This window comes from Rattus norvegicus, chromosome 7 (genome assembly GCF_036323735.1).
Source record: "Rattus norvegicus strain BN/NHsdMcwi chromosome 7, GRCr8, whole genome shotgun sequence".
In the NCBI taxonomy this organism is placed as follows: domain Eukaryota; kingdom Metazoa; phylum Chordata; class Mammalia; order Rodentia; family Muridae; genus Rattus; species Rattus norvegicus.
The window spans coordinates 130,401,342-130,428,627 of NC_086025.1; the positions used below are offsets into that span (position 1 = coordinate 130,401,342).

The 27,286-nt window shown below is 46.9% G+C and overlaps 1 protein-coding gene, 1 long non-coding RNA gene and 1 pseudogene across 15 annotated transcripts in view; 2 read left to right on the forward strand and 1 right to left on the reverse strand.

The window, feature by feature from the left end:
• Positions 1-27,286, forward strand: part of Pced1b (PC-esterase domain containing 1B) — a 178,197-nt gene that overhangs the window by 127,811 nt on the left and 23,100 nt on the right. For 6 of the 14 annotated variants that reach the window (XM_063263661.1, XM_063263662.1, XM_063263665.1 and 3 more), the window contains one exon: positions 4,377-6,011. The exons of 1 other annotated variant lie outside the window; for it this stretch is intronic. In XM_063263661.1, coding sequence (XP_063119731.1) covers positions 4,431-5,729 — 1,299 coding nt within the window. In that variant the 5' untranslated portion in view covers positions 4,377-4,430 and the 3' untranslated portion in view covers positions 5,730-6,011. 14 annotated transcript variants of the gene reach the window in all.
• On the forward strand, positions 11,306-12,470 carry Btf3-ps7 (basic transcription factor 3, pseudogene 7; annotated as a pseudogene).
• Positions 22,685-25,792, reverse strand: LOC134479567 (uncharacterized). The gene is made up of 2 exons (XR_010053078.1): positions 25,715-25,792; positions 22,685-22,828 (listed from the first exon to the last, which is right to left on the reverse strand). It is a non-coding gene; the product is annotated as an uncharacterized LOC134479567 (long non-coding RNA).

Below are 27,286 nucleotides of genomic sequence, written 5' to 3' on the forward strand. Positions count from 1 at the left end.
TCTTATCTCTCCCCTGGAGGGAAGAGGCCAACTCGTTTTAGTTTTTCTCTTGCAGTAATGATTCATCCTTGGCGCCTTGTGCTGGAATTATGGGTGTTTGACCACCACGTCAGCTGACCCACTGTGTGCTCCCCTCTCATTAAAACAGCTTCCAAAAACTAATGGGGGGGGGGGCTTAGCACATTCCTCTAGCCGGGGTAGATCAAATCCCTGTTCTGTTTCAGTTCTTATAAGAACCGGGAACTGGAAGTTACCGGTCTTAGTTAACTGTCTGAGATGACTCACCCCTTCTAACCAGTCGTTCGGTCCACTAACAGCAGCATTTAGGTTTTGTCCTGCATTGAGCGCCAAGCTGCTCTTTCTCACGGGGGCAGAGGGTGTCTGACTTTGTCCGTCTGGTTGCTGCCTCCTCCTCCTCCTCCTGAGTTTTCTTTCAGCTGCTCACTGGAATGCTTCTTTCTCTCCTCCCCTTTCTCCCCGATGCTATCTGCACCTTTCTTCCCCATGGAGGACAATGGAGAATTCTTGTAGACAGTTCTGCTTGACTTGGCCCTGAGCCTTGGGAGCAGCGGGTGATCCAAGGTTCCCTGCCTAAGATACCAGGAGCCACAGTTTCCCTCGGGGAAGTCACAACCTACAGCATTTTGTCTTCCTGGGTTATGCTAACGCCTGGTTTAATATTTGTGTCTCATGCTTGAGAACGAATGACGAGACGTCTATTCATTCCCTCCAGCCCCACCCCCAGGTACACACAACTGTCCACCCCGGGTAGTTAGCTGCCTATGAGTAAAACGAGTAAACCTTAGTTCCGTCCCCTCTATAACCTTTTCTATAGACTAGGAACAGAGGGAATGTTTTCAATCGGTCACCCAAGAGCCATTCTGCAAATGCCAGCATTATATTCAAAACCCTCGCCTGTCATCGCCTCCTTTGGTCTTGTAGGTCCCCCATGGCAGATGAACGGTTTCCTCTCTCTTGGGGGATGCTTGCTGACAACCGATAATCACTAACTCACACTAGGAGCTTGACAGTGCTTCCAGGCTGGAGAGTTTGCTCAGGTTGAGAGCCCGCTGTTGAGATCTCAGCGCCCACCCACCTCAGGCTCCACACAACTGCCTGGAACTCCAGCTCCAGGGGGTCCTACACTCTGGTCCCTGTGAGGACCTGCAGACTTACGAGAATAAACAGTATCTGAGAACTTAACACTCGATCCCCACATCAAATTGATGTGAGAACTGTAGTCCTTAAGTAACTTATCTGAAGCAAGCAGAGTGGTGTCCCACCCCGTATGGTGTCTTGGCTCCAAAGAAGTGTCCTCTAGTATGTTTGTGTGGTTTTGTCCAAGGCTGGCCTTGAACCCCTGATCCTCCTGTATTGTATTACAGGCTTTCACCACCGGACCAGGTTTACATTAGTTATCAGTGAGGTTCCTCTCCCTACCCTCCTTTTACCTGAGACAAGGTCTTGCTATGTAGACCAGGATGGGGCTACCCAAGAGCTAGCATTACATAATTCTATACTACTAAGCCCAGTTAAAAAGTGTTTGTGAGCTCAGAGGACAAATAACATTGAACTCGGCTTTTTTTTCTTTTCCCTTTTCTTTTTTTTTCTTAATCTTACTTTTGTTTGTTGCTGTTTCTGTTCGTCTTCTTCGTTTTTTATTGGCTTGCTTGCTTGCTTGCTTGCTTGCTTGCTTGCTTGTGTCTTTTGAGACAGTGTCTCACGTTCACCAGGCTGGCCTCAGATTCACTCTGTAACCACAGATGACCCTGAACTTCTGATCTTCCTACCTCCCTACCTCCCAAGCACTGAGATTGCAGCTTGTGCCACCACCCCTGGTTATGTGATAATGGGGATCCCACTCCTGGCTCTCTGTCACCTGAGCAGCATCTGCAGCCCCGTGGGCCCATTACGTCATGGCATGCCTCATTTACTGCTTCGTGAGGATGAGCCGTTGATGAGCTTTCTTTTTGGTTTTGTTGAGACAGGGCTCTCAGTAACCTTGGCTGTCCCTGGAGCTCACTAAGAAGACCAGGCTGGCCTCGAACTCACAGATACCTGCCTGTCTCTCCCAAGTGCTGGGAATAAAGGTGCACCACTGCCCCACAAGACCTTTTTCTGATTGCGATAGTTAAAATGGGCAAAGACGAGTCAGCGTTGTTACGTGGTCTATGGAAACTCGCTGTTCTCCCTGTTGTCATAATTTATACTTGTGACCGCTCAAAACCACAATCTGCACAGCCTTAACATCTTATCTGTCACTTGGTCCCAGTGGTCCCATGGCTTTAACGCCAACATTTGGGAGGCAGAGACAGCCGATCTTCTCTTTGTGTTCTTTAACGCCAGCCTGGTCTACACAGTGAATTCCAGGAAATAGGGACCCTACCTAATAACTACCTAGTAAGACCCTGTTTTTTAAAAAAGTTTCAGGGGTTGGAGATTTAGCTCAGTGGTAGAGCGCTTGCCTAGCAAGCGCAAGGCCCTGGGTTCTGTCCCCAGCTCCGAAAAAAAGAAAAAAGAAAAAAAAAAGTTTCAGATGTAGTGGTGCATACTTCTAACACCATCACCCAGAGGCCAAGATAGGAAGATTGGGAGTTAAAGGCCCGCCTAGAATATACAGCAAACCTTTTCTCAGAAAATAATTAACAATGTCGTGCCAGCTCTCAATCCGTGCCTGCTTAGCAGTGTACATGATCTTGCAGCTCTCAAGTGGATGACACTAAGTCCCTGAAGTGAATTCTGGGGGTTGGGGATTTAGCTCAGTGGTAGAGCGCTTGCCTAGCAAGTGCAAGGCCCTGGGTTCAGTCCCCAGCTCCGCGGAAAAAAAAAAAGAATACCCAGCCCTGAAGTGAATTCTGTACCCCTCTGTCGGTTTATTGGCAGCATTGTGTCTCTACCTCTTAATTGTCCCGGGAGAGAATCCTAAGTGGGAAGTTGAATGAAGGTGACTTGTACTTTTTGTGTGTTTGGAGGCCGAGTCCCACAACACTGCCATGGCTGACCTGGAACTATGTAAACCATGCTGGCCTTTAACTCACAGAGATCCTCTTGCCTCTGCTGCCCTGGAATTAAAGGCACGCGCCGTCACGCTTTCAATTTTGAGGTTTCAAAGCTTGAGTCCCACGTCTGTCAGCATTTCCCCAGAGGGTTTAGTAAGGCAGAACCTTTTCTGTACCTACCTCAGTCCCTGGGGACGGGCAGATTAACCAGGTTGACAGGGGAAAAGAAAAATCAAGTTTGATATTTACAACAGGATATCAAAAAACAAACAAAAACCACACCACACCACACCACACCACGCTTGGGAGAAAGGTGAGACACTGTACGTCTTTAGAGGTTTCCCCTTGGATATAAATGAAGGAGACTCAACCAGAGCTTTCTATAGGTGATGCCTATGTCTCCAGAGCCTTTTTTTTTTATTATTAATTTTAGGTGTGTGGGTGGCATTGCAGGGTGGTTTGTGCACACAAACATGTGTGCACTCATGGAACTTCCTATTTATTTATTTATTTATTTATTTATTTATCTATTTATTTATTTTGGAGGAGATGTAACATTTGTCTCTCTGGGCCAGAGGTCTGTCTCCACTCTTTCCCCTCACATTCCTTTGTCTGAGATAAGCTTTCCCTACGTAGCACTGGCCCCTCTAGAATCGGTAGACATTGGCTAGCCTTTGAGGCTGCCTGCCTCAGCCTCCCAAATGCTAGGATTAAGGGCAGCCATCACCGGGCACAGCTGCCCGCCTTATTTTTTTGAGATGGGTTCTCCTACTGAACCGGAAGCCTCCCATTTTGGACAGGTAAGCTGGGATCTGCTTGTCTGTACTGCGGATTTGAGCACAGATCCTCTAGCGTGCGCAGTTCCTGGTTGTTTTGTTGTTGTTGTTTTGTTTTGTTTTGTTTTTTCCCCACTGAGCCAAGCGCTTGGATCTCTAATATATTAAAAATGGTTTGAGCCTCAAGGAATGGTAACTGTCGGAGGTGACAGGCCCATCAGAGCAGATAGAATCTAAACCTAAGCGAGAGAATCCCCAAAGTCTTAATTAGGTGGCCACCTGTCTGAAGTTAAGTGGTGACGGTGGAGCCCGCCTCTGGTTGGGTGGAGCCTGGGTAGTCCAGAGCTGTCCAATAGTAAAATGGAATTGCAGATCTAGGAGGACTTACCCCTCCTCCTGCCCTCTTCCCTACCTACTCCTCCTCCTCCCAGCCCTCAGGCTCCACGTTCTGGAGCCTGCATTGTAGTTCCTCCCCCCACCCCTTGGGGGGCGGCGCACCGTTGGTCAGCAGCTCCATTCTCTACTTCCCCTACCTTTCTTAATGCTTGCTGCTCTGCCTAAAGGTGAGTCCTTCCCAGCGCTCTCTCTTCTGTTCTAGCAGTTCCCAGGCCCAGCTTGTGCAAAAGAGGCAGCTAAGAGGCACACCGCAGGCATCATGGTCCGCCTGTTGGCCTCCGAAGTACAGCAACTGCTCCACAACAAGTTTGTGGTCGTCCTCGGGGACTCTGTGCATAGGGCAGTGTACAAGGACCTGGTGCTCCTGCTGCAGAAGGACTGCCTGCTCACTAACAAGCAGCTCAGAACCAAGGGGGAGCTGAGCTTCGAAAAGGACCAGCTGATGATGGGAGGCGAGCTGGATACCCTGCACAACCGCACGGACTACCGCGAGGTACGCGAGTTCTGCTCCGACCATCACCTGGTGCGCTTCTACTTCCTCACGCGGGTCTACTCTGAATACATGGAGAGCGTCCTGAAGGAGCTGCAGTCCGGCAATCACGCCCCAGATGTGATCATTATGAACTCCTGCCTCTGGGATGTCTCCAGGTACGGGCGGAATTCCTTGAGTAGCTACAGGCAGAACCTGGAGAACTTGTTTGGGCGCATGGACGAGGTGCTGCCCAAGTCGTGCCTGCTAGTCTGGAACACAGCGATGCCTTTGGGTGACAAGATCAAGGCGGCCTTCCTCCCACAGAAGTGTAAGGGCCAGTACCCCCGGATCTCGGTAGCCACCCTGAAAAAGAAAGTGACCCAAGCCAACTTCTACAGCCATGCGGAAGCAACAAAGCACTATTTCGACGTGCTGGACTTAAATTTCCACTTCCGTCAAGCCAGAAAGCACCTGCAGGGAGATGGCGTGCACTGGAATGAGCATGCGCACCGCAAGCTCTCCTACCTGCTGCTGGCACACATGGCCGATGCATGGGGTGTGGAATTGCCCCACCGAGACCCCTGGGAGCCTGGTTTTGAGGCATGGGAAAGTTCGGGCCAGGTAGAGGAAAGGCAGCCCCAAGACAACATAGGTCCTCAGTTTGCCCAGTCTCCACCTTATCCTTTTCCCAGGCCACCTCCCCTGCTCCCGTCCCCTGGCTTGCCTATAAGACCCCCACCCCTACTAGGATGTCCCCTGCCCCCACCCCAGCCGATGCCCCCATTACCGCTCTATCCACAAGTTTCCTATTTTTCCTCAGACCCTGTTTTCCAGTCAGATGAATTCTATATCCATTCAGATAGCCCCTCATCTAACCACACTGGATATGCCTTTGAGGGCGACTTTAGCTTTTATCCCCAGCCACCCATGCCCAACTTCCGCCCACCCTGTCATCAGCGCCAGGCCCCTGTAGTGCATAGGGGCTTCCCAAGGCATTTTCCTCGAGGCCCCTACATGCCTTGGAGAGAGAGGCCCCGGAGACCACAAAAACACGCCCCGGCCTGCCTAGAGTCAAGGCCCCAGTAGTCTTCTGACCAAGCCTTACTTCTGGATGGGGCCATGTGACGTCTGTCTTTTTGTCTCATTGTTGATCTGACACAGTGACCTTGCTAACCTAAACCCAGCCAGTCCTGTCTTGGACTTCTCTTTGTGTATTGCTGTTAGAAACAGAGGTAGGGAAGAGCAGACTGGCCCACTCCTCCTGCCTGAGGCCATCTCCTCCCCCTGAGTGACCAAGCAAGCATTCTTACTACCTCCCCCTCGCTATTCTTGTTGCCTTTTTGTAAAAATAAAATTGAAATACAGAAATTGTTTCCAAAAGTGGTTTTGCCTGTTGTATGTATGTATGTGGTGTGTATGGACGTGTGTGTGTGTGTGTGTGTGTGTGTGTGTGTGTGTGTGTGTGTGTTTAATGGCAGGCTCTCCTTGCAGTTAAACCATTAGCTCTTAGCAAGGACTGTATGTACTAAATGGTGGCACTGAAAGCTGCTTAGTAAACTGTTCAAAACAGTTGACAGTGTAAAGGATGCTGTTTTCTCAAGGAGTCACTCCTAGAACTGGAAACACTAGAGGTGTGAAAGTTAGAAATTTTGCAGAACAAGAGAACCGAGTCCAAACAAATGACTCTACTAGTCTTTCCTACTCTGAACTTGTTACCATTTACATTAAGGTAGGTGTGTGTGTGTGTGTGTGTGTGTGTGTGTGTGTGTGAGAGAGAGAGAGAGAGAGAGAGAGAGAGAGAGAGAGAGGGAGATAGCTCGATCTCAGGCATGTAAGACCAGTCTCAAACTGTGAACACGACTGAACTCATCCTCCTGCTTCCTGAGTGCTAGGATTACACATATGCACTACTGTGTCTGTATATGGGATATGGAGAATCCATTCCAGGGCTCCATCGTGTGCTAAGCAAGCTGTGTATGTACAAGGGAAGGCTCACCATCTTCTTGGTGAGCCCTTGACGAGTCCTGTCGTTTTGGGCGTGAGGAAATTGGAGAAAGATTAGCCACACTTACTGTGAGCTACCATTGTAGAATAAAGCCGCAAGTTGTTAGGGACTCCCAGTCATAAGCCCTTTCGGGTTCAGCTTTGAGGAAGTGGCCACATCTAGTATTCTGCCTGTAAGACTAAGTGTACGTCACTGAGGGTTTAAGTGCTAGGCCCCTTCCCTCTCAGGTAAAATGCTCAACTAAGATGTGAGTAAAACCTGAGCGATGGGAATTTTTTACTGATGGAGCAGTCCGGTTTGTAGGACCCTGGTCCCACCGTCTCTAAATGTAATAATTCGGAATCCATAATAACACCAGAAATCAAGGCCAGATGGTTTTGTAGATACACAGTAGCACTCTGTCCCCCAGAGAGCACATTCCTGGAGAAAGGGCTCTTTACCTCAGAGGTCCCGGAATCTTAGGTCCTGGGAGTGACAAGCACCCCCATGATGAATGTTTTTCGTTGAATATGGAGATATGCTTTACAAAGGTGTGGGTATGGCTGTACCCCAAGTTTCTTAAGATCCTGTAAACTAACACCTGTGTAGGGCATCTTACAGAGTGTCGTTGAAGCAGCACAGGGACGCCCTTTGAGGACCCTAGAAATGTGGAAAAAACAATTTGTCTCAGATTCGGGGAGGGCAATGACTGGTAGTGGATTGGCGTCATCAGCCCACACACTGTTCAGTTACCTTAGTTCCGGGTTGATTTCCCAAACAGTGTATAACTTCCGATCAGAGTCACGTGGAGCTTTCGTGTTTTCAGGGGTAAGCCAGTAAACTCATGCTCGGGTATCTCTCTGCTGAGCTACGTCGGTAAGTATTGGTCCCCATTCCCCCATCGTGCCAGTGAACCATGTTTCTGGACACAGTGCTGAGAGCCAGATGGTGAGGCTCCTGGGTTACGCATCAATGGTGACGGCCGGTCCCCGACAGTTGTTTCTCAGTGGGTAGAGTTTGCCTACCCAGCCGTGCTCTCTTACAGCTTTGGGGAGTCACGAATCTGAAATCCACGTGTGACGGCTATTCTTAACTGTCACCTTGACCATGTCTGAAATTAGCCAAAACCTAGTCAGCTCGGGAAGACAGACTTCTTGGACTGGAAGGACCACAGGCTGTAAGCCATTCTAATAAATCCCCTTTTCATATTTACATATATGTGTGTATTTGTGTGTGTGTAAATAGACACATGTGAACATGAAAATATACATACGAATGCATATGAATATGTGTGTATATATGTATTTATATACATATATATGTATGTATATACCTAATACATATATTTTCATCTATTAGTCCTGTCCCTCTAGAGAACCCTAATTCAGATTTTGGTACCAGGAGTTGTTCTAGAGCGTAAGGATGAATATTTTAGGTACATTAAGCATTAAGCATAAGCTTTTCCAATTTGCCAACACCTAGTCACCAATCCTCTCCAGTTACCGAAGCTTCTCCCGGAAGCTCAGCGAGTACTGGAAACCCACGATTGGAACTGTTCTACAAACTTGAGAGAAATGCACTTGATCATCCCGACTGACCAATTGTAAGAGGCAACAGATCTGGGGGCCCCGTATGTAAGACTTTTAGACAATGTGTGAGAAAATAAGGAAAATGATGCTAGTTGGCCACTCTTAGTGTCTCTGGATAAACTAGCAAAAGAGAATGGGCTCTCACTAAAATTAACCAACTGGTAGCATCTCAGAGTACAATGAAGGACAGTGAACGCCATGATAGAACTGTCCAGCTTCAGATAACACTCTAAAGGTTTCTAAGTGCGCCCCGGAAGAGAATTACCTCTCCAGGGGCAACATTTAAGTTTCAGAAAATCAAACCAAAGCCCTCATGAAGTTGTCTGAATCACTGCCAAAATTCAGTCCCAGCCTCAGAAAATGTTGGCACTTAAAGAATGGGCTCTCGCAAAACGGGATAAGAAATGCGTGGGAGGACCCTATTGAGAACCTTGAACCCTCATTCTCAAAGGCTCATCTCACCTGAGGAAAGAGTCTCTCCACCCTCAGCAGACCATGGACCTCCCTCTCCAAAATATCGACTTTTCTATGGGAAGAAATTAATCCCATATTGACTGCTAAAGCAGCAGTAGTTTTTCTCTGAAGGAAACACCAGGCAAGACAGTTCTGATGCCGCCCAGAGCCCACGGAGTCTGATGTCGCCTCTAGACCCACAACCAGACTTAAGGCTAAGCAGGCTCCTAGAGAGGACATAGGAAGTGTAGCTCCGGGGTTGGGGATTTAGCTCAGTGGTAGAGCCAGGCCCTGGGTTCGGTCCCCAGCTCCGAAAAAAAGAAAAAAAAAAAAGGAAAAAAAAAGGAAGTGTAGCTCCTGGGCAGGTGGGCTACGTACAGAAGAGCTTGGTGAGTCCGTTAATTGGTTCAAGCAGGAGTCTGGGGACATGTATGGGAATAGAGTCTAAATGTGGGGGATAATGGCGGAAGGACATAAAGCTGGGCCAGGCTGAGGTTTATGTGCACATCCTACGGAAGCTCACCCAGTTTCTAAAAGGTGTCAAAAGGCTTTTGATGGACTGAAGCATTCACCAGAAAACTCTGGAGTGCTGAAAGGGAGTTGGAGATAATAGTCCTTGGCTTAGTGCTGAAGAAGAGACTTCAAGGCTCAGAGACACGGCAATGCTGGAGTGGATACGCTGTGTAAAAAAACCCAATCCTCTAGGATGAAAAGGCCCGGAAGACATTCCCTTCATGAATCCTATAAGATGCAAAATGGTAAGAGGGGCCCCGGCACATTTGAAGAGTTGTCATTACAGCCCTGTGCCTTGGGGCAGACCTTAGGGTTGAAGAGGCTACTGCAAAGCTGGATTAAGAGGGACTTGTGCCCTTGTACAGGGGTATCTGTGTACTGAGGGAAAGGGAACAGTCGGGTCTGTTGGATACTAGTCTGAACTGAAGCTGATTCCAGGAGCCTACACACACCCAAAACACATCATGGCCCTCCAGTTAAAGTAGGGACTTTTGGAGGTCAGGTGGTTAATAGAGTTTCGGCTGAGGTAAGTCTGATGCACAGTAGGTCTGGTGTGTCCCTGAACTCACCCTACAGTTATTTCTCCAGTCCCAGAATGTATCGCTGGGACAGAGATAGACTCAGAAGTTGACAGGGTTCTCACATCGGTTCCCTGACCTGAGGTGTGGAGACTATTATGGTTGGAAAAGCTAAATTGAAGCCTTAAAGCTGCCTCCAGGAAGCTTTAAGGAAAGGAAAACAGTGAACCAAAAACAGTGTCACATCTCTGAAGGGACTGCAGAAACCAATGCCACCATCAAGGACCATGAAGAAGCAAGATGAAGGTGACAGATTCAACGGGGAGTTGGAGGGATTTCTGGGAAATAGTCAGGCTTGGGAGATTTGCCCTGAAAGCTGGAGTCGACAGATGCTTGAAATCGAGAAGAAGGAAATATATTCATTTTATTGGTTCTATTTCTCTAGAGAACCCTGGCTAATACACCATGATTCCAAGATGAAAATTCTCCCTGTATCCTACATTATCCATACATGACCATGTGCCAGCCCCTGCCTGAACAGCCTGCAGAGTGTGGTGTGTATCTGTCTTAGGGTTTTACTGCTGTGAACAGACACCATGGCTAAGGCAAGTCTTTTAAGAACACCATTTCATTGGGGCTGGCTTACAGGTTCAGACGTTCAGTACATCATCATCAAGGTGGGAACATGGCAGCATCCAGGCAGGCATGGTGCAGGAGGAGCTGAGAGTTCTACATCTTCATCTAAGGCTGCTAAGTGAAAGACTGACTTCCAGGCACCTAGGTCTTAAGCCCATGCCCACAGTGACACACCTATTCCAACAAGGCCACACCTCCAAATAGTGCCACTCGCTGGGCCAGGCATATTCAAACCGTGACATTATCCCAGGCATTTGATGCCTGTATCAGGGTCACCGAATATCCCAAGATGCATTACAATGGAACATGCTACTGGGAATCGAGAATGAGCAGTGTTCTCAAACTGAGTCGTCAGTTGCCAACAACGATGCCTTCTTTAAACACAGGTCACCATCGTTTAGGAGCAGGACTCCAGTCCTGAGCCAAGGCCTGTCTTAAAAATCCAAGAGCCTCCAGAGCTTCTCTGGGTAGCCCATACGGTTTCATGGCCACATCTGGGCTCTGGGGACAGGTAGCATTATGCTCCCATTGGCCTCTGCCTTGGCTGATAGCGGACTTCTTGAACTTGGCATATGTGGTATCTCTTTACACCCGCAGGCTGTTCTAGCAGGGGCTGGCACTAACTTGGTCTTGTTTGGATAGTGTAGGATACAGGCAGAATTTTTATCTTGGAATCATGGTGTATTAGTGAAGATACTGGCATTGTTGTTTCTTATTCCCGGCTCTAAATAGAACGGGCTAGTTTGAGCAAGTGGCTTGTTCGTCGTTTGCTTTTAGATTTATTTATTTTACTAGCGTGAGTATTTTGCCTGCCTGTATATATGTACACCCTGTGGGTGCCTGGTGCCTGCAGAGGTCAGAGATCACTGGACTCCCTGGAAGAGAAGTTATTAATAGTTGTGAACCGCCAGGTGGCTGCTGGGGATCGAACCTGGGTTCTCTGCAAGAGCAGCAAGTGCTCTTAGCCACTGAGCCATCTTTCTAGCCCCTTGCCTAGTAAAGTTTGGTTGTGTATGTTGCCTGTGCAATGGTGTCCCACCAGCAGAGTGACCGTCCCCATAAGCAGTCTACACCACCTTTGGTGCCAGTGTTCTTTCTCAATGTCATTTGGTGTGCCACAAGGCCTTCCCAAGTCCCCAAACTTCAAGTCCATGTGTCCAGAGTGGAACCCCTTGGATTTTGATATCCAGGCAGTTCACAGAAGAGGACATGCTCAAAACCACTGCTCTTCACGCCTCTCCTCCTAAAATATACATTACATAGATGTATAAAGAAGTACTGAGGCCATCTTGCATCCCCGAGAGTGTGCGCCTTATCTCAGCTGGTCTGCCCGAGAGCCCCTGAGTGTGAACCTTAGTCCCCCTCGAGGCTCCATTTCCACTCTGACATGATGAAAGAAATGATCATGAACCAGGGAAAACTCGCCAAACGGCAGGCACGAGTGCGCATTGTTGGGAAAGGAACTGCTCGTAGAGAGAAGACGGTGGTTCACAGAACAGCCACAGCAGATGATAAAAAACTGCAGTTCTCCTTAAAGAAGTCAGGGGTAAACAACATCTCTGGTATTGAAGAGGTGAACATGTTTACAAACCAAGGGACAGTGATCCATTTTAACAACCCTAAGGTCCAGGCGTTTCTGGCAGCAAACACCTTCACCATGACAGGCCACGCCGAGACAAAGCAGCTGACAGAAATGCTTCCCAGCGTCCTCAACCAGCTTGGTCCAGAACAGTCTGACCAGTCTGAGGAGACCGGCTGAAGCTCTGCCCAAACAATCTGTGGATGGAAAAGCACCACTTGCTACCGGAGAGGAGGAGGAGGAGGATGAAGTTCCAGATCTGGTGGAGAATTTTGATGAAGCTTCTAAGAACGAGGCAGACTGAGTTGAGCGACTTCTGAAGAAGGTGGCGCTTGGCAGAAGTTACAACAGGAGCTGCTGTTTTATATCATGACTGCTTTTTAAAATTTTTTTGTTTATTATGGACCTGATAAAATCTAGATCTCTAATATTTTTAAACCCAAGCGCCCCCGACACTGCAGCTCTTTTCAGTTTCGCTTATGCCTAATTCATTCTTTGCAGCAAATTAAGCTGAAGACGCCTGGGAATAAAGTTTGGGAAAGGTTAATAATAATAAAAAAAAAAAGAAGTACCGAACACCTGGGTAGGTGTGGCATGTTTTCCAATTTGTGTAGCATAATGCGGGGTTTAGCCACTGTCAACAGATACTTCATTTCTTTGTCGTTTTTAATATGTTCCATAAACTTGTATGTAAATAAGGGCGTTTAAGTTTAATACTGTGTGGCATCGATGCCAACAGCCGCTGAAATTCAGCCCTCTCTCCTTGTGATGGTTTGAATGCTCAGCCTAGGGAGTGGTACAGTTAGAAGGTGTGGCCTTGTTGGAGGTGTGGCCTTGTTGGAGGTGTGGCCTTGTTGGGGGTGTGGCCCTGTTGGAGTGGGTGTGGCCCTGTTGCAGCAGGTGTGTCGCTGTGGGCTTGGACTTTAAGACCCTCATCCTAGCTGCCTGGAAGCCAGCATTCTGCTAGCAGCCTTCAGGTGAAGACGGTGAACTCTCAGCTCCTCCTGCACCATGCCTGCCTATATATACACTGCCATGTTCCCGCTTTGGTAATAAATAGACTGAACCTCTGAACCTGAAAGCCAGCCCTAAAGAAATGTTGTCCTTAGAAGAGTTGCCCACAGCAGTAAAACCCTAAACTAAGACGCCCCTCAAAAATGGTTTCTGCCACTTTTCAAAGTGGGGGCCAGTAAAGGGTCCATAATTATTGACTATCATGGCTGTTGTAATCTTGTAGTTCTAGAAAAAATCCCAACACAGCCCCTTTCAATGCTATGGTGCACTGAGGTCATGTGTCCTACAGGAGGTCCCATTCTTACTTTGTCTAGTGGTTTCTTCCTTGTGTTATCTTACTTTCATCCCAGCCTGTGTCTCCTACCAAGCAGAAGGCTGGGGTAGAGTCAAGCGACATGTTTTGGTAGACTGGTTCAAGGGCATTTTCTCAGCAGTGACACCAGTCTTCACATACTCCAGGCTAGCTGGAAGCCTCTCTTACGATTGCGATTCTGAACCTACAGGTAGCGAGGGTCCTGTGAGGCGATGCTCTGATCGCTGTGAATATTCCAGTTCCTGTAAGTTTTCACCGCAATGTTTTTAGCCGCTGGTGATTCATGTGTCAATATTTTCATTGAGGGTAGAAAGATGGTGATTTACATTTTCCCCTCCATTCACCAGAGCTAACTGGTAACCTTGAATTGCCCTTCGTGTTGGCTACCACAAAGTATGGCAACGGGTGAGGCCAGGAACCTCATTCCAGTTAGATTGACCTCCACCAACAGAGCTAAGCAGTGAGCATCTTGACCCTGATTCTATGAAACGAAGTCCTCAATAGAATCTAGGGCTTTCAAACAACTGGGGAGACCCAGTGTTAACACAGACGTGGTTGAAGTAAGATCAATACTAGACTGGTGACAACTCTTGTTTTTGAGGGTCAGAAAGAGCCAATGGATGGCCATTAGATAAGACTTTATAAAAATTATCCCTTACTGTTGATGCTGACAGTAGCGGGGAAATCCTTTGCATGTAACAACATCCACACTGTGAGACTTCATCTTTCCTAACCAGGCACGGCAAATGTCTACATAATCGACTGACGGTGTTTTCGTGTTTATGTGAATTAAGGCATGCTGTCCTAGCGGACTAGTCTTCAAGTTTATTGACAAAGGCATATTTGTTAACTCAATTTAAAAAAGGGAGGGGGGTATTTTGTATCCAGAAAGACATTTAATTCTCATGGCGACAGGTATAAAGACATACAGATTCTTACAGTCTAGATAAGAAACTTACATTATACAGGAGTATTTGAGGAAGGAGGAAGAAAGAGTCCACCTTCCTAAAGACATCTCTTTGTTTTCCTTTGATTTCTTTTGGGTTCGGTTGGTGTACCAGCTGGTTTTATGGGTCAACTTGACACAAGCTGGAGTTACCACAGAGAAAGGAGCCTCCCTTGAGGAAATGCCCCCATGAGGCCCAGCTGTAAGGCATTTTCTCAACTAGCAATCAAGGGGAGAGGACCCAACCCATTGTGGGTGGTGCCATCCCTGGGATGGTGGTCCTGGGTTCTATAAGAGAGCAAGCTGAGCAAGCCAGGGGAAGCAAGCCAGTAAGTAACGTCCCTCCATGGCCTCTGCATCAGCCCCTGCTTCCTGACCTGCTTGAGTTCCAGTCCTGACTTCCTTTGGTGATGAACAGCAATGTGGAAGTGTAGGCTGAATAAACCCTTTCCTCCCCAACTTGCTTCTTGGTTATGATGTTTGTGCAGGAATAAAACCCTGACTAAGACAGTTGGGTTTCTGACACAGGTTCTTGTAGCAAGCTCAAGCTCTCAAGCTCAGCGTTTAGCTGAGGATGACTCTGACTCTTCTTCCTGTCTCTACCTCCACCAAAAGGGAACCACCATACCCTGCTGCTAAGTAATTCTCTAATACTGGGGTCTGGAACCTTCTCACGGGAATTACAAGGAGACTAAAGCTGAATGGTAGAGGACTACCAAGTATAGTAAACCTCCATAGTCTACCAAAGGGTTAAATTTATTCTAAGCCTCGTTAAAACATTAACTAAACGTCTGTATTAACATAATGTAATTTACTTTATAAAGAATAATAATGCCTTTTTCCAAATATTGGATGAAGCACTACATTATACATGAATACAGTGCAGGGGTGGGGGCAGGCACTGGAAGGTTGCTCGGTGGGAAAGCGTTTGACCTGAAAGCGCGATGACTTGAACTCAATCCCCTGCTCCCGTGTGTTGGAATGGGAGAACTGACTCTTGCGAATCGTTGTCTTACGTCACATGTGCATGCATGCTGGCACGCTCACACACACACCTGCACACGCACAAAAACATAATAATAAAAGATATTTTAAAAAATATTCCATTTATAAAATAGGAAGAATGATGGAACTAACCTTTCAGGGGGTGTCATGAACTCTGAGTCAAGACTGTGAGCTCCGTGGGTTGCCGGTTGCAGGTACTGAGTTGAAGGTACCACTGTTCGCTGGTATAGTGCTTGTTAGAATGTACGAGGCCCCGGTTACTCATAATGGCAACAACCAAAAACAGCCCCTAGAGCTGGTGATTGCTGTACAGTTAATACTGCAAATATGGGCAGAGCTGGCAGGGCCCCATGCCTGCAATCTTAGCACTTGGGAGGAAGAATCAGGTCTAGAGTGACGTTGAGACCCACTTGGGCTATGTGCTGAGTTTCAGGATGGCCTGGATTTTCTCTGTCATAAAAGAAACAACAGACAAAACCACAGCGCTCAAGAGATGAAAGAAAGCATCAGGAGCTTAGAGCCAGCCTTGACTACAAAGCCTGGCTTATATTCTTATAGAACCCAGGACCTCCAGCCCAGGGATGGCTCCACTCACAATGGTCTGGGTCCTCACACATCAATCACTGATTAAGAAAATGCCCTATAGGCTTGCCTATAGCCCCGTCTTATAGAGGCATTTCTCAAATGGGACTCCCTCCCCTCAGGTGACTCTAACTTGTGTCAGATTCCAGCACAGACACCTAAACTATGAAATGACAACACCAGGGCTAGAGAGATGGCTCAGCCAGAACGAACAAGTACTGCTCTTGCAGAAGATTCAAGTCTGCCTCCCAGCACCTACATCAGGAGCCTCTCACTGCATTTAACTCCTGTTCCAGGGATCCTGTCCTCTTCTGGATTCCCCAGAGACCTACACTCATGGGTACATACTCAAAGACACACAGTTTAAAAACCAATTAAAGAACTCTTTAAACCGAGTTCCTACAGCCTGGGATTGTTCCTTGTACATGGCCTAAGAGCTGGAAAGCACTTAGTGTTATGCCTGAGCGTACAGTAACTAGTTCATTCAACTAAAACATAAACCCATTTAAAAGGTATCCCTGGCTTTCTAAAAAGAAAAGGTCCACCAAACGTTCCCTGGCTTAGGAAGCAAGTGTCTTTAAAAGGCTGCTTATTGAATGGACCAGAGTTGGCAAAGCACTCAGCAAAACCAAGGTCTCAGCACTGAGGAGATCTGCCCCAGGGGGTAAGAATAAGAGACAAAGACAGGAGACAGAGGACTCGGGAGAAGGGAAAAGGAACAGGAAGTTGGGGGGAGGATACTTGCCCTGGAGGAACAAAGGACTGCCTTTGGAGAGAGAGGAGGCAGCCCTAGCCATTGGCTGGCTTTTAAAGGGAAAAGGGGAACTCTGTTAGGATGAGCTGGTTCATTCTGATTGGACAGTTGAGTGTCCAAATAAGGGGAAAGCTCGCCTTGGCGGCAAGCTTTAGGAGTGGGGTCTGTGGCTTAGCAAAGGAAGAAGGAGGGAGAAGGCTGCCAGAGCACCTCCATTTATTTTAGGGTCAGACGTCTACTTTAGAAAGACCATGGCTAGAGGACAGCCAGGACAGTTGCCTTAGCAAGCCACATTGATGGTGCTTTCTAATCCCATAGGCCTAGAAAAGACAGAGCTACAAAAGCGTTGTAGGACCCGATCAGCCCTACGTCCAGGAGGTCCCACTCACGAAAACACAGAGATGGAGATCGATGCAATAAGCAAGAGGTTTAATAATCCAGTGCACTGGGGTGATCCTGAAGAACAAAGGCCCACACCCTTTATACTGTTTCAGGTTGTAGGCTTTAGGTTACAGCATGAGTTGGTAATTTCTCATTGGTGGGGCCTATTACTTTGTTACTTCATTGGTGGCCGCCTATTGTCCTTTTCTTTGGAGGCCCTTGGTGGGGAAATATCTTTGGCATGCAGAGAGGGTGGTGAAAGACCCCTGCTAAGGACGGTTAGCTCATTTCCTCGAACAGGGTGTTATCCTAAATTCTACCTGGTGTTTGCCTAAGGCAGCCTTTGTCCTTAAGTTTGAACAAAACATCCCATTGCTCTTTAAAAATGCTGGCCTTGAATTGGATACATTAGCAGGCATACACGCAGCACTTGGATGTGCTTGCTTCCCTCTCGGTTTCTTTCCAGAAAGATATTGTGTAACACAAGTCGAGAAACATACATCCATGTTTTGTGACCAGATCTCAGAGGGAAGGATCCAAGAGATGCCAGAGCTGCAACTCTCCAGATAGGCCTCCCCTGTCACCTCAGCCACGGCTCCAGTGTCCAATCACCTCCCCCATCACCTCAGCCATGGCTCCAGTGTCCAGATCACCTCCCCTGTCACCTCAGCCATGGCGCCAGTGCCCAGATCACCTCCCCTGTCACCTCAGCCATGGCTCCAGTGCCCAGATTACCTCCCCCATCACCTCAGCCTCGGCTCCAGTGCCCAGATATGCCTCCCCTGTCACCTCAGCCACGGCTCCAGTGCCCAGTCCTCCCAGAGGATGATGGCCTACGGGACAACGCCAGTATTCTTTCTCTTATCCCTTCCCAAGAAGGCATGTGGTTATTCTGGATTCTCCGCATACATACATACATACATACATACATACATACATACATACATACACACACACATATACAAAAGACTTTGTCAAGTTCACAGGAGATAAATTGTCTCAAGTCTTGTAGATTTAGAGACCAGTCAAGGATGATCCTCGTCAGGAATTTAAAATATGATAAAGGTCTCAGGATGTGGCTCAGAGATAGAGCACTTGCCTGAGATGTATGTAGGATGTATGAGTCCCTGAGTCCGGTTTCCGGCAACACACCCACACCCACAGAGAGTGGGGGAGGAGGGAGAGGGGGGGAGGGGGAGGGGGAGAGGAAGGAGGAGGAGATCCAGCATACTCACATTGCCTTTAATCTAGATGACACAGTGACTGCTCCTGGGTGAGAGAAATATCTACAACAGTACCCAGATCTAAGGGAGGGGAAGCTAACCTGTAAGGACAGGAGCGGGGACACTACAGGCAGTGGCTCTGCCTTGGAAAAACCAGACAAGGTTGGCCTCTCCGGCCACGGGTGACCTGGTCCTGATGAAGGCCATGGAAACAAGAACTCAGAAGCAGGATGGACAAGGAAAGCCTGTTAGAGACTAGCCAAGGGCTCGGACACACACAAGGACAAATGGTTCTAGTCTGAGGGGAGGGACCTCGTGCGTGTACAGCCTTCTTGCTGGGAGTGAGAGAGAGCGGGGAGCAGGGAGGCCATTATTCTGCCAAGCAGGGGTTTAAAATGAGGAATGTCAGAATCGTCGCTCTCAGTCATCTTTGATGCTACGTGTTGAACCCAGACTCTCACAAATGGTTGGCCATCACTACCACCAAGCCACATACACAAGACCCAATCTTCCTATCACTAGGGAAAACTGTATCTTTGCTAATTAAAGATAAAAAAACCCCACTCTTGAACTGAAATTACATTTTAGCTGGAATTCTAATACATCAGGGAAGCAATTCTGGCTGTCTCATTCTGTACCAGACTAGCAATGAAGCCTGGGTCCTGGAAGCCCTAACATGCTGGGCCCCACCACTTGTCCTCAGTAGGCCAATTAAAGATGTAATTTCCAGTCAACAGAGAGAAGGGAGATGAACCCAATGTGGTCATGTTAGGAAGGGGAACAAATCAGGAGATCTAGGACACCCGCCCCAACCCAAGGTTACCCTTGGAGTACTGACCTAAGATATAAGTTTTTCTGTATTATTTGACCCATGGGGGTGGGGCGGAGAGGTCAGAGAACAACCTTCAGGAGTCTGGAGGCTCCAGGAGGAACTCATGATAGGTGCCCTGCCTTCAGATCCTTCTTCAATATTTGAGTTAAAATAAAGAGAAAGACACCCCCACTAACTAAGCAATGACTGACCAAGGTGTGGTCCAGCTCACCTCTGTCTCTCATGCCAGTTGGTCTTCCAAGTTGTCAACTGTGTGAACTCTCTTCCTGGGAGGCAAATTCATCTGACTGGCAACAGGCCTCAGCCTTTTCCTAGTATGTTGTGTGGCATTGTTCTGGGGGAGGCTGGAATAGATATCCACTCACGCCAACAGAGCACTAACAGCTACCCAAAGTGAGGATACCAGCAAAGTCCAACCTGGTGAATCAGTGAGTTTATTAAGGTTACCATGGTAGTTTGAATGAGAATGGCTCCCACATATTTGCATCTTTAGCCAATGAACTGGGGAGTTTAGAAAAAGTGGCCTTGTTGGAAGAGTTGCATTGCTCGGGATGGACTTTGAAGTTTCAAATGTTCACACCAGACCCAGTGTCTCTGTCTGCTACCCAAGGAGGATCAATATGTAAAGCTTACAGTTACTTCTCTAGCGCCATGCCTGCCTGTGTGCCACCCATGCTCCCCGCCATGATGAAAATGGACTAAGCCTCTGAAACTAAGTCAGCCCCAATTAAATGGGGCTTTCCTTTACAAGGACTGCCTTGGTCATTGTATCTCTTCACAGCAATAGAACACACAGACACTTACAGAAGCAGAAATGACTCAGACAGCTGCCATCACCAAAGCCCATGCTTGCATCAGTGACAGCTCATGAAAGCTGGCAATCTGGAGCACACTGCAAAGACTGCGGGCAGATCAACAGGATGGAGGTGTGCTAAGCAGGGAGTTCAGTTGCTCTGAGTGTCTTTCAGGCAGTTCTGCTTATCTGGGGATCTTATAGGCAATTTTGCTTGTCAGAGAGTGACTGACACAATCTTTGCTGATTATGTACTCTGGAGGAGAGAAGTCTAGTGAATCTGGTCAGTTTCAGGGACTTCCTGAAGCTGTTTGAATTTACTTCCTGTCTTATTAAGGGTTTTGCCTCTCCTTAGACCATCCTGTTGTTTCACTCCTTGTAAACACACAGCTTAAAACCTGTTCTTGTTTCACCTCTCATTTCACATCCTGTGTCTTAAGAAGTTTCCTCCCAAGATGCTCTTCAGTTATAGATGATTGTGGATACTATACACACACACACACACACACACACACACACACACATATATATATATATATATAAATTGAATATTAACAAATAAAAAAGCTGTTTGGTTCGGCCTATTTGAAAATCATATAATGAGATCTCAGTATTTGAAAGATTGGAAACCACTGTCTAAAATTTAAGTCCTTTGAATATCCCATTGGCCCTACCAGTGTTCACCTGTATACATTTTTCTCTACTGTTGACAGATCTCTAGAATCGGAGGTAGGAAATATATCTTTTTAAGGATTTAGTAAACATATTTCATCTTCTAACTTCTTCGTGAATAATTCATTCCTCAGCATCTGTCTCTTAAAGACTATCTTGTCTGTAGTCTTTATGGATGACAAATCAGGACGTCTGGAAGACAAAACACTGCCTCTTTAAAGCACACAGCATAGTGGATGAAATGCTCCCAATTTATAATGTGTAGATGAGAAAACCAAGACCCTGACCTCTGCGGAACAGAAGGTACAACCGAGGCAGCCGCAAACATGAGCAAGAGGCCAGAGAACCCATCTAGGCAAGGGTCCTCAAATGGTCTCTGTTTATTCAATCACGAAATATTTAAATATATCATGAGCTATAGGAGCCTTCCTCTGTACAGTTGTTCATCACTCTAAACAGAAGATAACTCTTTTTCACAGATGTTTGTGTGGAACACAGTTTCCTCCTCAGATTTCTGTGTTTACAGTTCTGGCTATAGGGAGAGAAAAATCTAGGCAGAGAAGAGTATCAGTTGGGCATATGAGACTCTGACCTGAGCTGTAATTTTCAGTACAACTAAAATCTGACGGCCTACTGTGTGCTAGGCATTGTAGGGGACAGTGATCTAATGGCTCTGGGTGCACGCTACCATCAGTCTTAGCGCTGGTGGAGAAACTAAGCACCACAATGCTAATGCATTGACTGCAGCTCAGGGTATTCTTGATGAACAAAGGAGAAGGCTCAGTCCCTGGGCCAGCTTCCTTCTTTCTTTTAAGACAGGATCCCATGTAGCCTAGGCTATCCCGACAATCTTGAGCTTGTGTCCATCCCGTCTCCACTTCCCAAGAGCTGCTGTTGCAGACTTGCTCCCCAGTGTCTGGTTTCTACCGTGCGCTGGCCTCCTGTAAGCTAGCAAGCGCCCTACCGACTGAGCTGCATCCTCCGTCCATCTCGTGGAAGCAAAACCCAGTCATAAGCACCGTCTCTCTGAACCTCATAATCGCGTGCTTCCCCCTCCCAGGTGCACATTAGAATTCCTTGGAGATCTTTTTACACTATGTCACTATCTACAGTCCACTCAAGTCCACGTTAAAACACAACATCGCTAGTGATGGCACACACACTGGGTTTATTGTTAGCATTGGTCGTGGCATTTTGTAAAACTCCTCCAGTTTGATGACAGCTTGACAGTTCCTAGAACTAGTGTCTAGGTTAGAACTGGTAGAGATTTTCACTTCCACACTGTCAAGCCACCAGTAACTTCCGGTTACCAGGGTTCTTTCTTCTTTCCTTTCCCTTCTTCCTTCTTTCCTTCCTCCCTCTGTCTCTCCCTCTATTCTTGCTACTCTTTCTTTCCTTTTCTTTCTTCTGTGCGCTCTCTCTCTCTCTCTCTCTCTCTCTCTCTCTCTCTCTCTCCCCGCCCCCCTTGACACATGGTCTCACTCTTACTATGCAACTCTGATTGGCAGGGAGCTCACCATGTAGACCAGGCTGGCCTCGAACTCACAGAGACATGCCCCCCTCAGCCTCCTGAGTAGTATCTACCGCCATGCCCAACCATTCTTTAACCAACTACACGCCCTGCTTCCCTAGTTACCCCTGGCAGTGACTGACTAGAGACCAAAACAAACAAGCAAAATATTCAGCCCCCCTTTTCTCTTCCCCGTAAGTACCCCATCCTAAAGGCAGGCAATGGGCCCTGGTTCCATATAACCAGGATGTGGTTCCTGTCAGGCTGGCTTTGGCAGACATCAGATGACTCAATAGTTGGAGGACGACCACAACTGAGCCCACAGCTGGAAGCCATGGAGGATGCTGGAGCATCCCACTCCTGTCCAAAGGCAAGTAGCTTCAGCTGTCTTTCCCCATGTGCACTTCAACGAAGGGAGGAGGAGGAGAAAAAGGAGGAAGAGAAGGAGGAGGGAGAGGAGGAGGGGAGGAGGAGGAAGAGGAGGAGGAGGAAGGGGAGAGGAGGAAGGGGAGAAGGAAGAAGAGGAAGAGGAGGAGTATATTTGGAGGATTCCAGCTAATCAGAATGCTTCTAATTCATGATCCTCACTGGAGACAAGCTTCTCAACAAGAAGTGTCTAGACTCTGTTCTTCCCAGGAGAAGCACACAATCCGTCTCATGAGGCATTCTTGCTAAAAACATTAAATTCCTGCTAAAGAAATATATTGACATTCCTAGAATTAAATACCCTTCTCAAAAGAAACAAGAACCCAGAGAGTTTTATTATTCCATAACACATTGGCGAAGTGGAAACTTCCGCTTTCCATGGAAAGTCAGTTGTCAAACGATGTTTTGCTGGGGCACACAGGTGAAAGGATGTTTTGCTGAAGCAGACGTGTGAAAGGACACCTGGCAAAGGAATATAAATAAGACCCCCACAGACTGAGGGAGCTGAGCATTGGTTTGCTTTGCTCTGCCTCGCATGCATTGGTTTGCCTCACATTGCCATCGCTGAGTTCTGCTAGTGGTGACACCTTAGAGAGGAGCTCACTAAAGAACTTCTTGTGAGGTTCCTTTCTGCCTCGGGCTGGTGAGTGAGCCTTGGGGTTTCTTCTGCATTGAAACTGGCCTGACTGGTTCGTGTGTGGTGTCTGCCCAGTGGACTGATCTGCAGCTGCTGATTTGCGTTTGGTGTTTGCTAGTGGACTGGACTGAGAACAACGAAGGTTGGACTTGCCCCAAAGAGATGTTTCTAAACGGGTCTACTTCCCCTGTGTCCTAATAAGTATTCTTTTCTACTACCTCTGGTGGGTCGTGGGCTAGAGGCTGAACCCTTATTAAAGTAGGTTGAGAAGAATTTATGCCTACATATTAGAGGTGTGATTGAATCAACTAAAGATTGTACTCTCTAATTTCTCTGAGGACGGAGATGAGGATGGTGACAGGAAAGAATGAGAGATCAAAAGATTCTTATACATTAATTGCAGCTATTAGATGGGGAAAAAACCACTGTTGACCACACCCCAGACAGGGGATACATATCTAAAATATATCAATAACTTCAAAGGTTAAATACAAAACCCACACAAATCAGTCAGCAAATGGCTAACGAGCTGAATGGACAGTTCTTGGGGAGAAAAATAAAATTGCCCAATAATACTCAGGACAGTGTAAACATCTCTAGCGATAAGAGAAATGCTAATTAAAACGTTTGAGATGCCATCTCATCCCAGTCAGAATAGCTGTCATTAAAAAACAACAACATGGGCTGGGGAGGTGACTCAGTGGTTAAGAGCACTGATTGCTCTTCCAGGGGTCCTGAGTTCAAGTCCCAGCAACCACATGGTGGCTCACAACCATCTGTAATGAGATCTGATGCCCTCTTCTGGTGTGTCTGAAGGCAGCTACAGTGTACTCACATACATAAAATAAATAAATAAATCTTTAAAAGCAACAACCACAACAACAACTAACAAAAGTTGAAAAAGCTGTAGAGAAATAAGAACCCCTATTCTATTCACTGCTGGTGGGGTGTAAACTTATACAGTCATCATGAACATGAGGAGGGGTTCCTAAAACATTACTAAAACAGAACTGCTGTTCGGCCCAACCGTACAACACTGGGTCCCGCCTGGAGGACACTTAAGGCAGCACACCACGGAGACACTTGCACATCGGTGTCTACTGGTGTAGTAGTCACATAGCCAAGAAGTTGAACCAGCCTGGAGGTCCGTTAACAGATGATGGATAAAGAAAATGTGGTTCCTAGACATCGTAGACACAGGGAGAAATGAAATTATCACACTGGTAGGAAAATGGATGGAACTGGGAATACTTATTTCATCAAAATAAGCCAGACTCAGACAGACAAAGACCACTGAGGGCACGAGGTCCATGTGTTTACAGGGAGTGCTAGAGAAAGCAGACTTGTTAAGCACAGTCTTTTTTTCTTCAAGGGAAGAAACTGACACCTGTGTGCCTAGAAGGCTGAAGTGGATGTTGCCTAAGAACCCAGCGGTCTTTTGTTGTCCTGTGGAGACAGAACCTTTTCTGAATCTCCCTTACCCTGAGCATCGGTTCTCTGTCAATAGAGCCCATCCTTACAGAAGAGGTCCTTGTACTTTGTGAAAGAGTTTTGCTATTATGCTCGTTACAAACCCTTCCTCCTTGGCCCTTATCCTGAGCATCGGTTCTCGGTCAATAGAAGCCACTCTCGGAGAAGGTGTCACAGGTACTTTGCTAAAGACCTGGACTTTGCAAAGGAGTTCCAATGTAGTCATGCCCTAAGCTTGGTTGTGATGATTATTACAAGGAAACCTTTCCCAAAGCTGTACTGTATTTAAACATGTCAAAAATAAATCGCTTGGGGTCAGACTCCAGGAGTTTGAATGAACCTGGCTAACCAAGTTGTGCTGAACAGGGTCCTGCCTTCCCTCTTGCAGTTTGTTTCCCCCCAAAAAATGTGTTATCTCTCATATTCAGGACTTAGGGGTATGTGTGTGTATGTGTCTGTGTGTGTATTATGTATGTGTGTATATGTGTGTGTATGTGTCTGTGTGTTGTACGTATGTACGTGTGTGTCTGTGTATGTATGTGTGTGTCTATGTGTGTATGTGCATGTGTATGTACGTGTGTATCTTTCTGTGTATGTATGTATGTTTATGTCTTCCTATATATGTCTTTCTGTGTGTGTATGTATATGTATGTCTATGTATGTATGTGTGTGTATATATGTGTGTATGTACATGTCTATGTGTGTGTAAATGTATGTGTATATAGATGTGTTTCTGTGTGTGTATATATGTGTGTATGTATATGTGTGTCTATGTGTGTGTATGTATGTGTGTGTGTGCGTGCGTGTGTGTGTGTGTGTGTGTGTGTGTGTGTGTGTGTGTGTGTGATGAATCAAGGAGGCAGAGCAGTGGAAATCATAAGGGAGATAGGAAAGGTAACAGAATTCCTATGACATGGAATCGGAAATGTAGGAACCAACAAGAGAGTCTGGAGAGATGGGGTAAGGTAATACAGTTGGCAGATGAACCAGAACAAAGTTTAGTGGCACACATGTATGAAAATGTCATAGTGATAGTCTATGTTAGCTAAAAATTAAAAAAAGCAAGCGTGAGATGATTTGACAAAAAAGAAGTCTTAAAAAGAGCACAACTTGGAGAAAATTGAATACTGATTGGGTATTTGATGTTACTGATATAATTTTTAATCTACTCTTGGTGTGGTAGTTGTCTTATACTTGTATCAACTGAATGGGTTCTTACCACTGGGCTGGGAAATACACACCTTGTTCCCAGCACTCAGAAGGTGAGCGAGGAGGAGTGTGAATTGCGGCCATCTTTCGCTCCATAATGAGACCCTGTTACAAAACAAAACAAAAACCAACCCAGGATATTTTACACTGGAGAGAAGCACTCTACTACTGAGCTGTATCTCCACGGAAGATGTGCATTCAGAGCAGACCCGACTGGACTCCTGGACCTATTCAACACCCCAATCATTTAAATTGATACCACAATCCTCAACATCATCTTCTCAAACACATAGTATATGCTAAGTTGGTATACTAATATATAAGAAATATGACAAGGATAACAGGTCATGTGACATTATCAAGACGCCCTAGTGGTCCTCGCCCAAGTGAACAGAGTTCAGAAGCCACTGATGAATTCATAGAAACATGAGAACAGGAGCTTCCTGCTAATCCCAGCTCCCCTTCGCCCTCGTTACCTGCTCTGCCGTATTTCCCAAATGACCCACCTGAAGCTTCCCTATCCTTGTGCCGAAATGCTTGCCTTACATCTCTTCTCAAGATGTAGGAGGCGTGGGAAAAGGTAGACCCAAGTTCTTTGTTTTCTCTTCTGTACCCTCAGAAAAGTCTCTGGGACTCCATATTTAATCTTACATTCAGTCACCCCACAAAGGCTTACTGAATTCACACCGAGGAACCGAGACATGGTAGCGGGAAAAGAGGATTCCTTCCCTGCCTCCCCATGTTGGTCTCTCCATCTCTTTACCTTTTCTTCCTTCCTTTTTTGGACACAAATGACTCCCGGCATCCTCAGCAACATGAGGAAGCACTCTAACTTTTGAGCTGGAGCAACTGAAATTGGTTGGAGCCTCCAGGAGCCTACGCAGTGGGAGATAGGGGAGAAGTCACAAACGTCACACACCAAGCAAACCTCCTGGCTGAACCAGGTGTCATTGCTGTTCATAGCGGCCGCCTTCCCAATTCTCACAGATACCCATCCCTGTCTTACTCCGGTGTCCCTACTGACGTGGGCCATACCACACAAGTCTTCTCAGAAGACTCAAGCTTCTCTCCATAGCTCTCTGCCATGGAAGACAGCTGTCCCCTCCCAGAAATACCCTCTGGACACTCTTGGGTGGTCTTCCCGCCCCACACTCTAAGTGTGAAACACTGATAATGAGACTACGCAGAAGCACCCATGAGAGCACCCACACCATGCCAGGCCCGTGGACCTCAGTGAGTGAAGGCTCTTGATGTGCTGGGCTATCAAATGACCCTCTGTGGTCACATACAGAACAATGATTGCTATAAAACACGGGGCTTTACAGCTGGGCCAGGTGGCACAGGTAGCTACCCATAAAGGCTGAAGCAAAAAGATAACACGTTGGAGGTCATCCGAGGCAAGTCTGTGAGACTTTATCTCAAGATTAAAAGTATAAACAGAGTAGGTGACATAGCTCAGTACTAAAGCGCCTTCCCAGCATGCATTAATCCCTGGGTTCAATCCCCAGAAGGAGCAATAAAAATGAATAAAACAACTTTAGCTTTCAAGATTGTATTTCCAGCCCCTCCTTTATCGCCCATGCAAACCTATAGAACTACTTTTA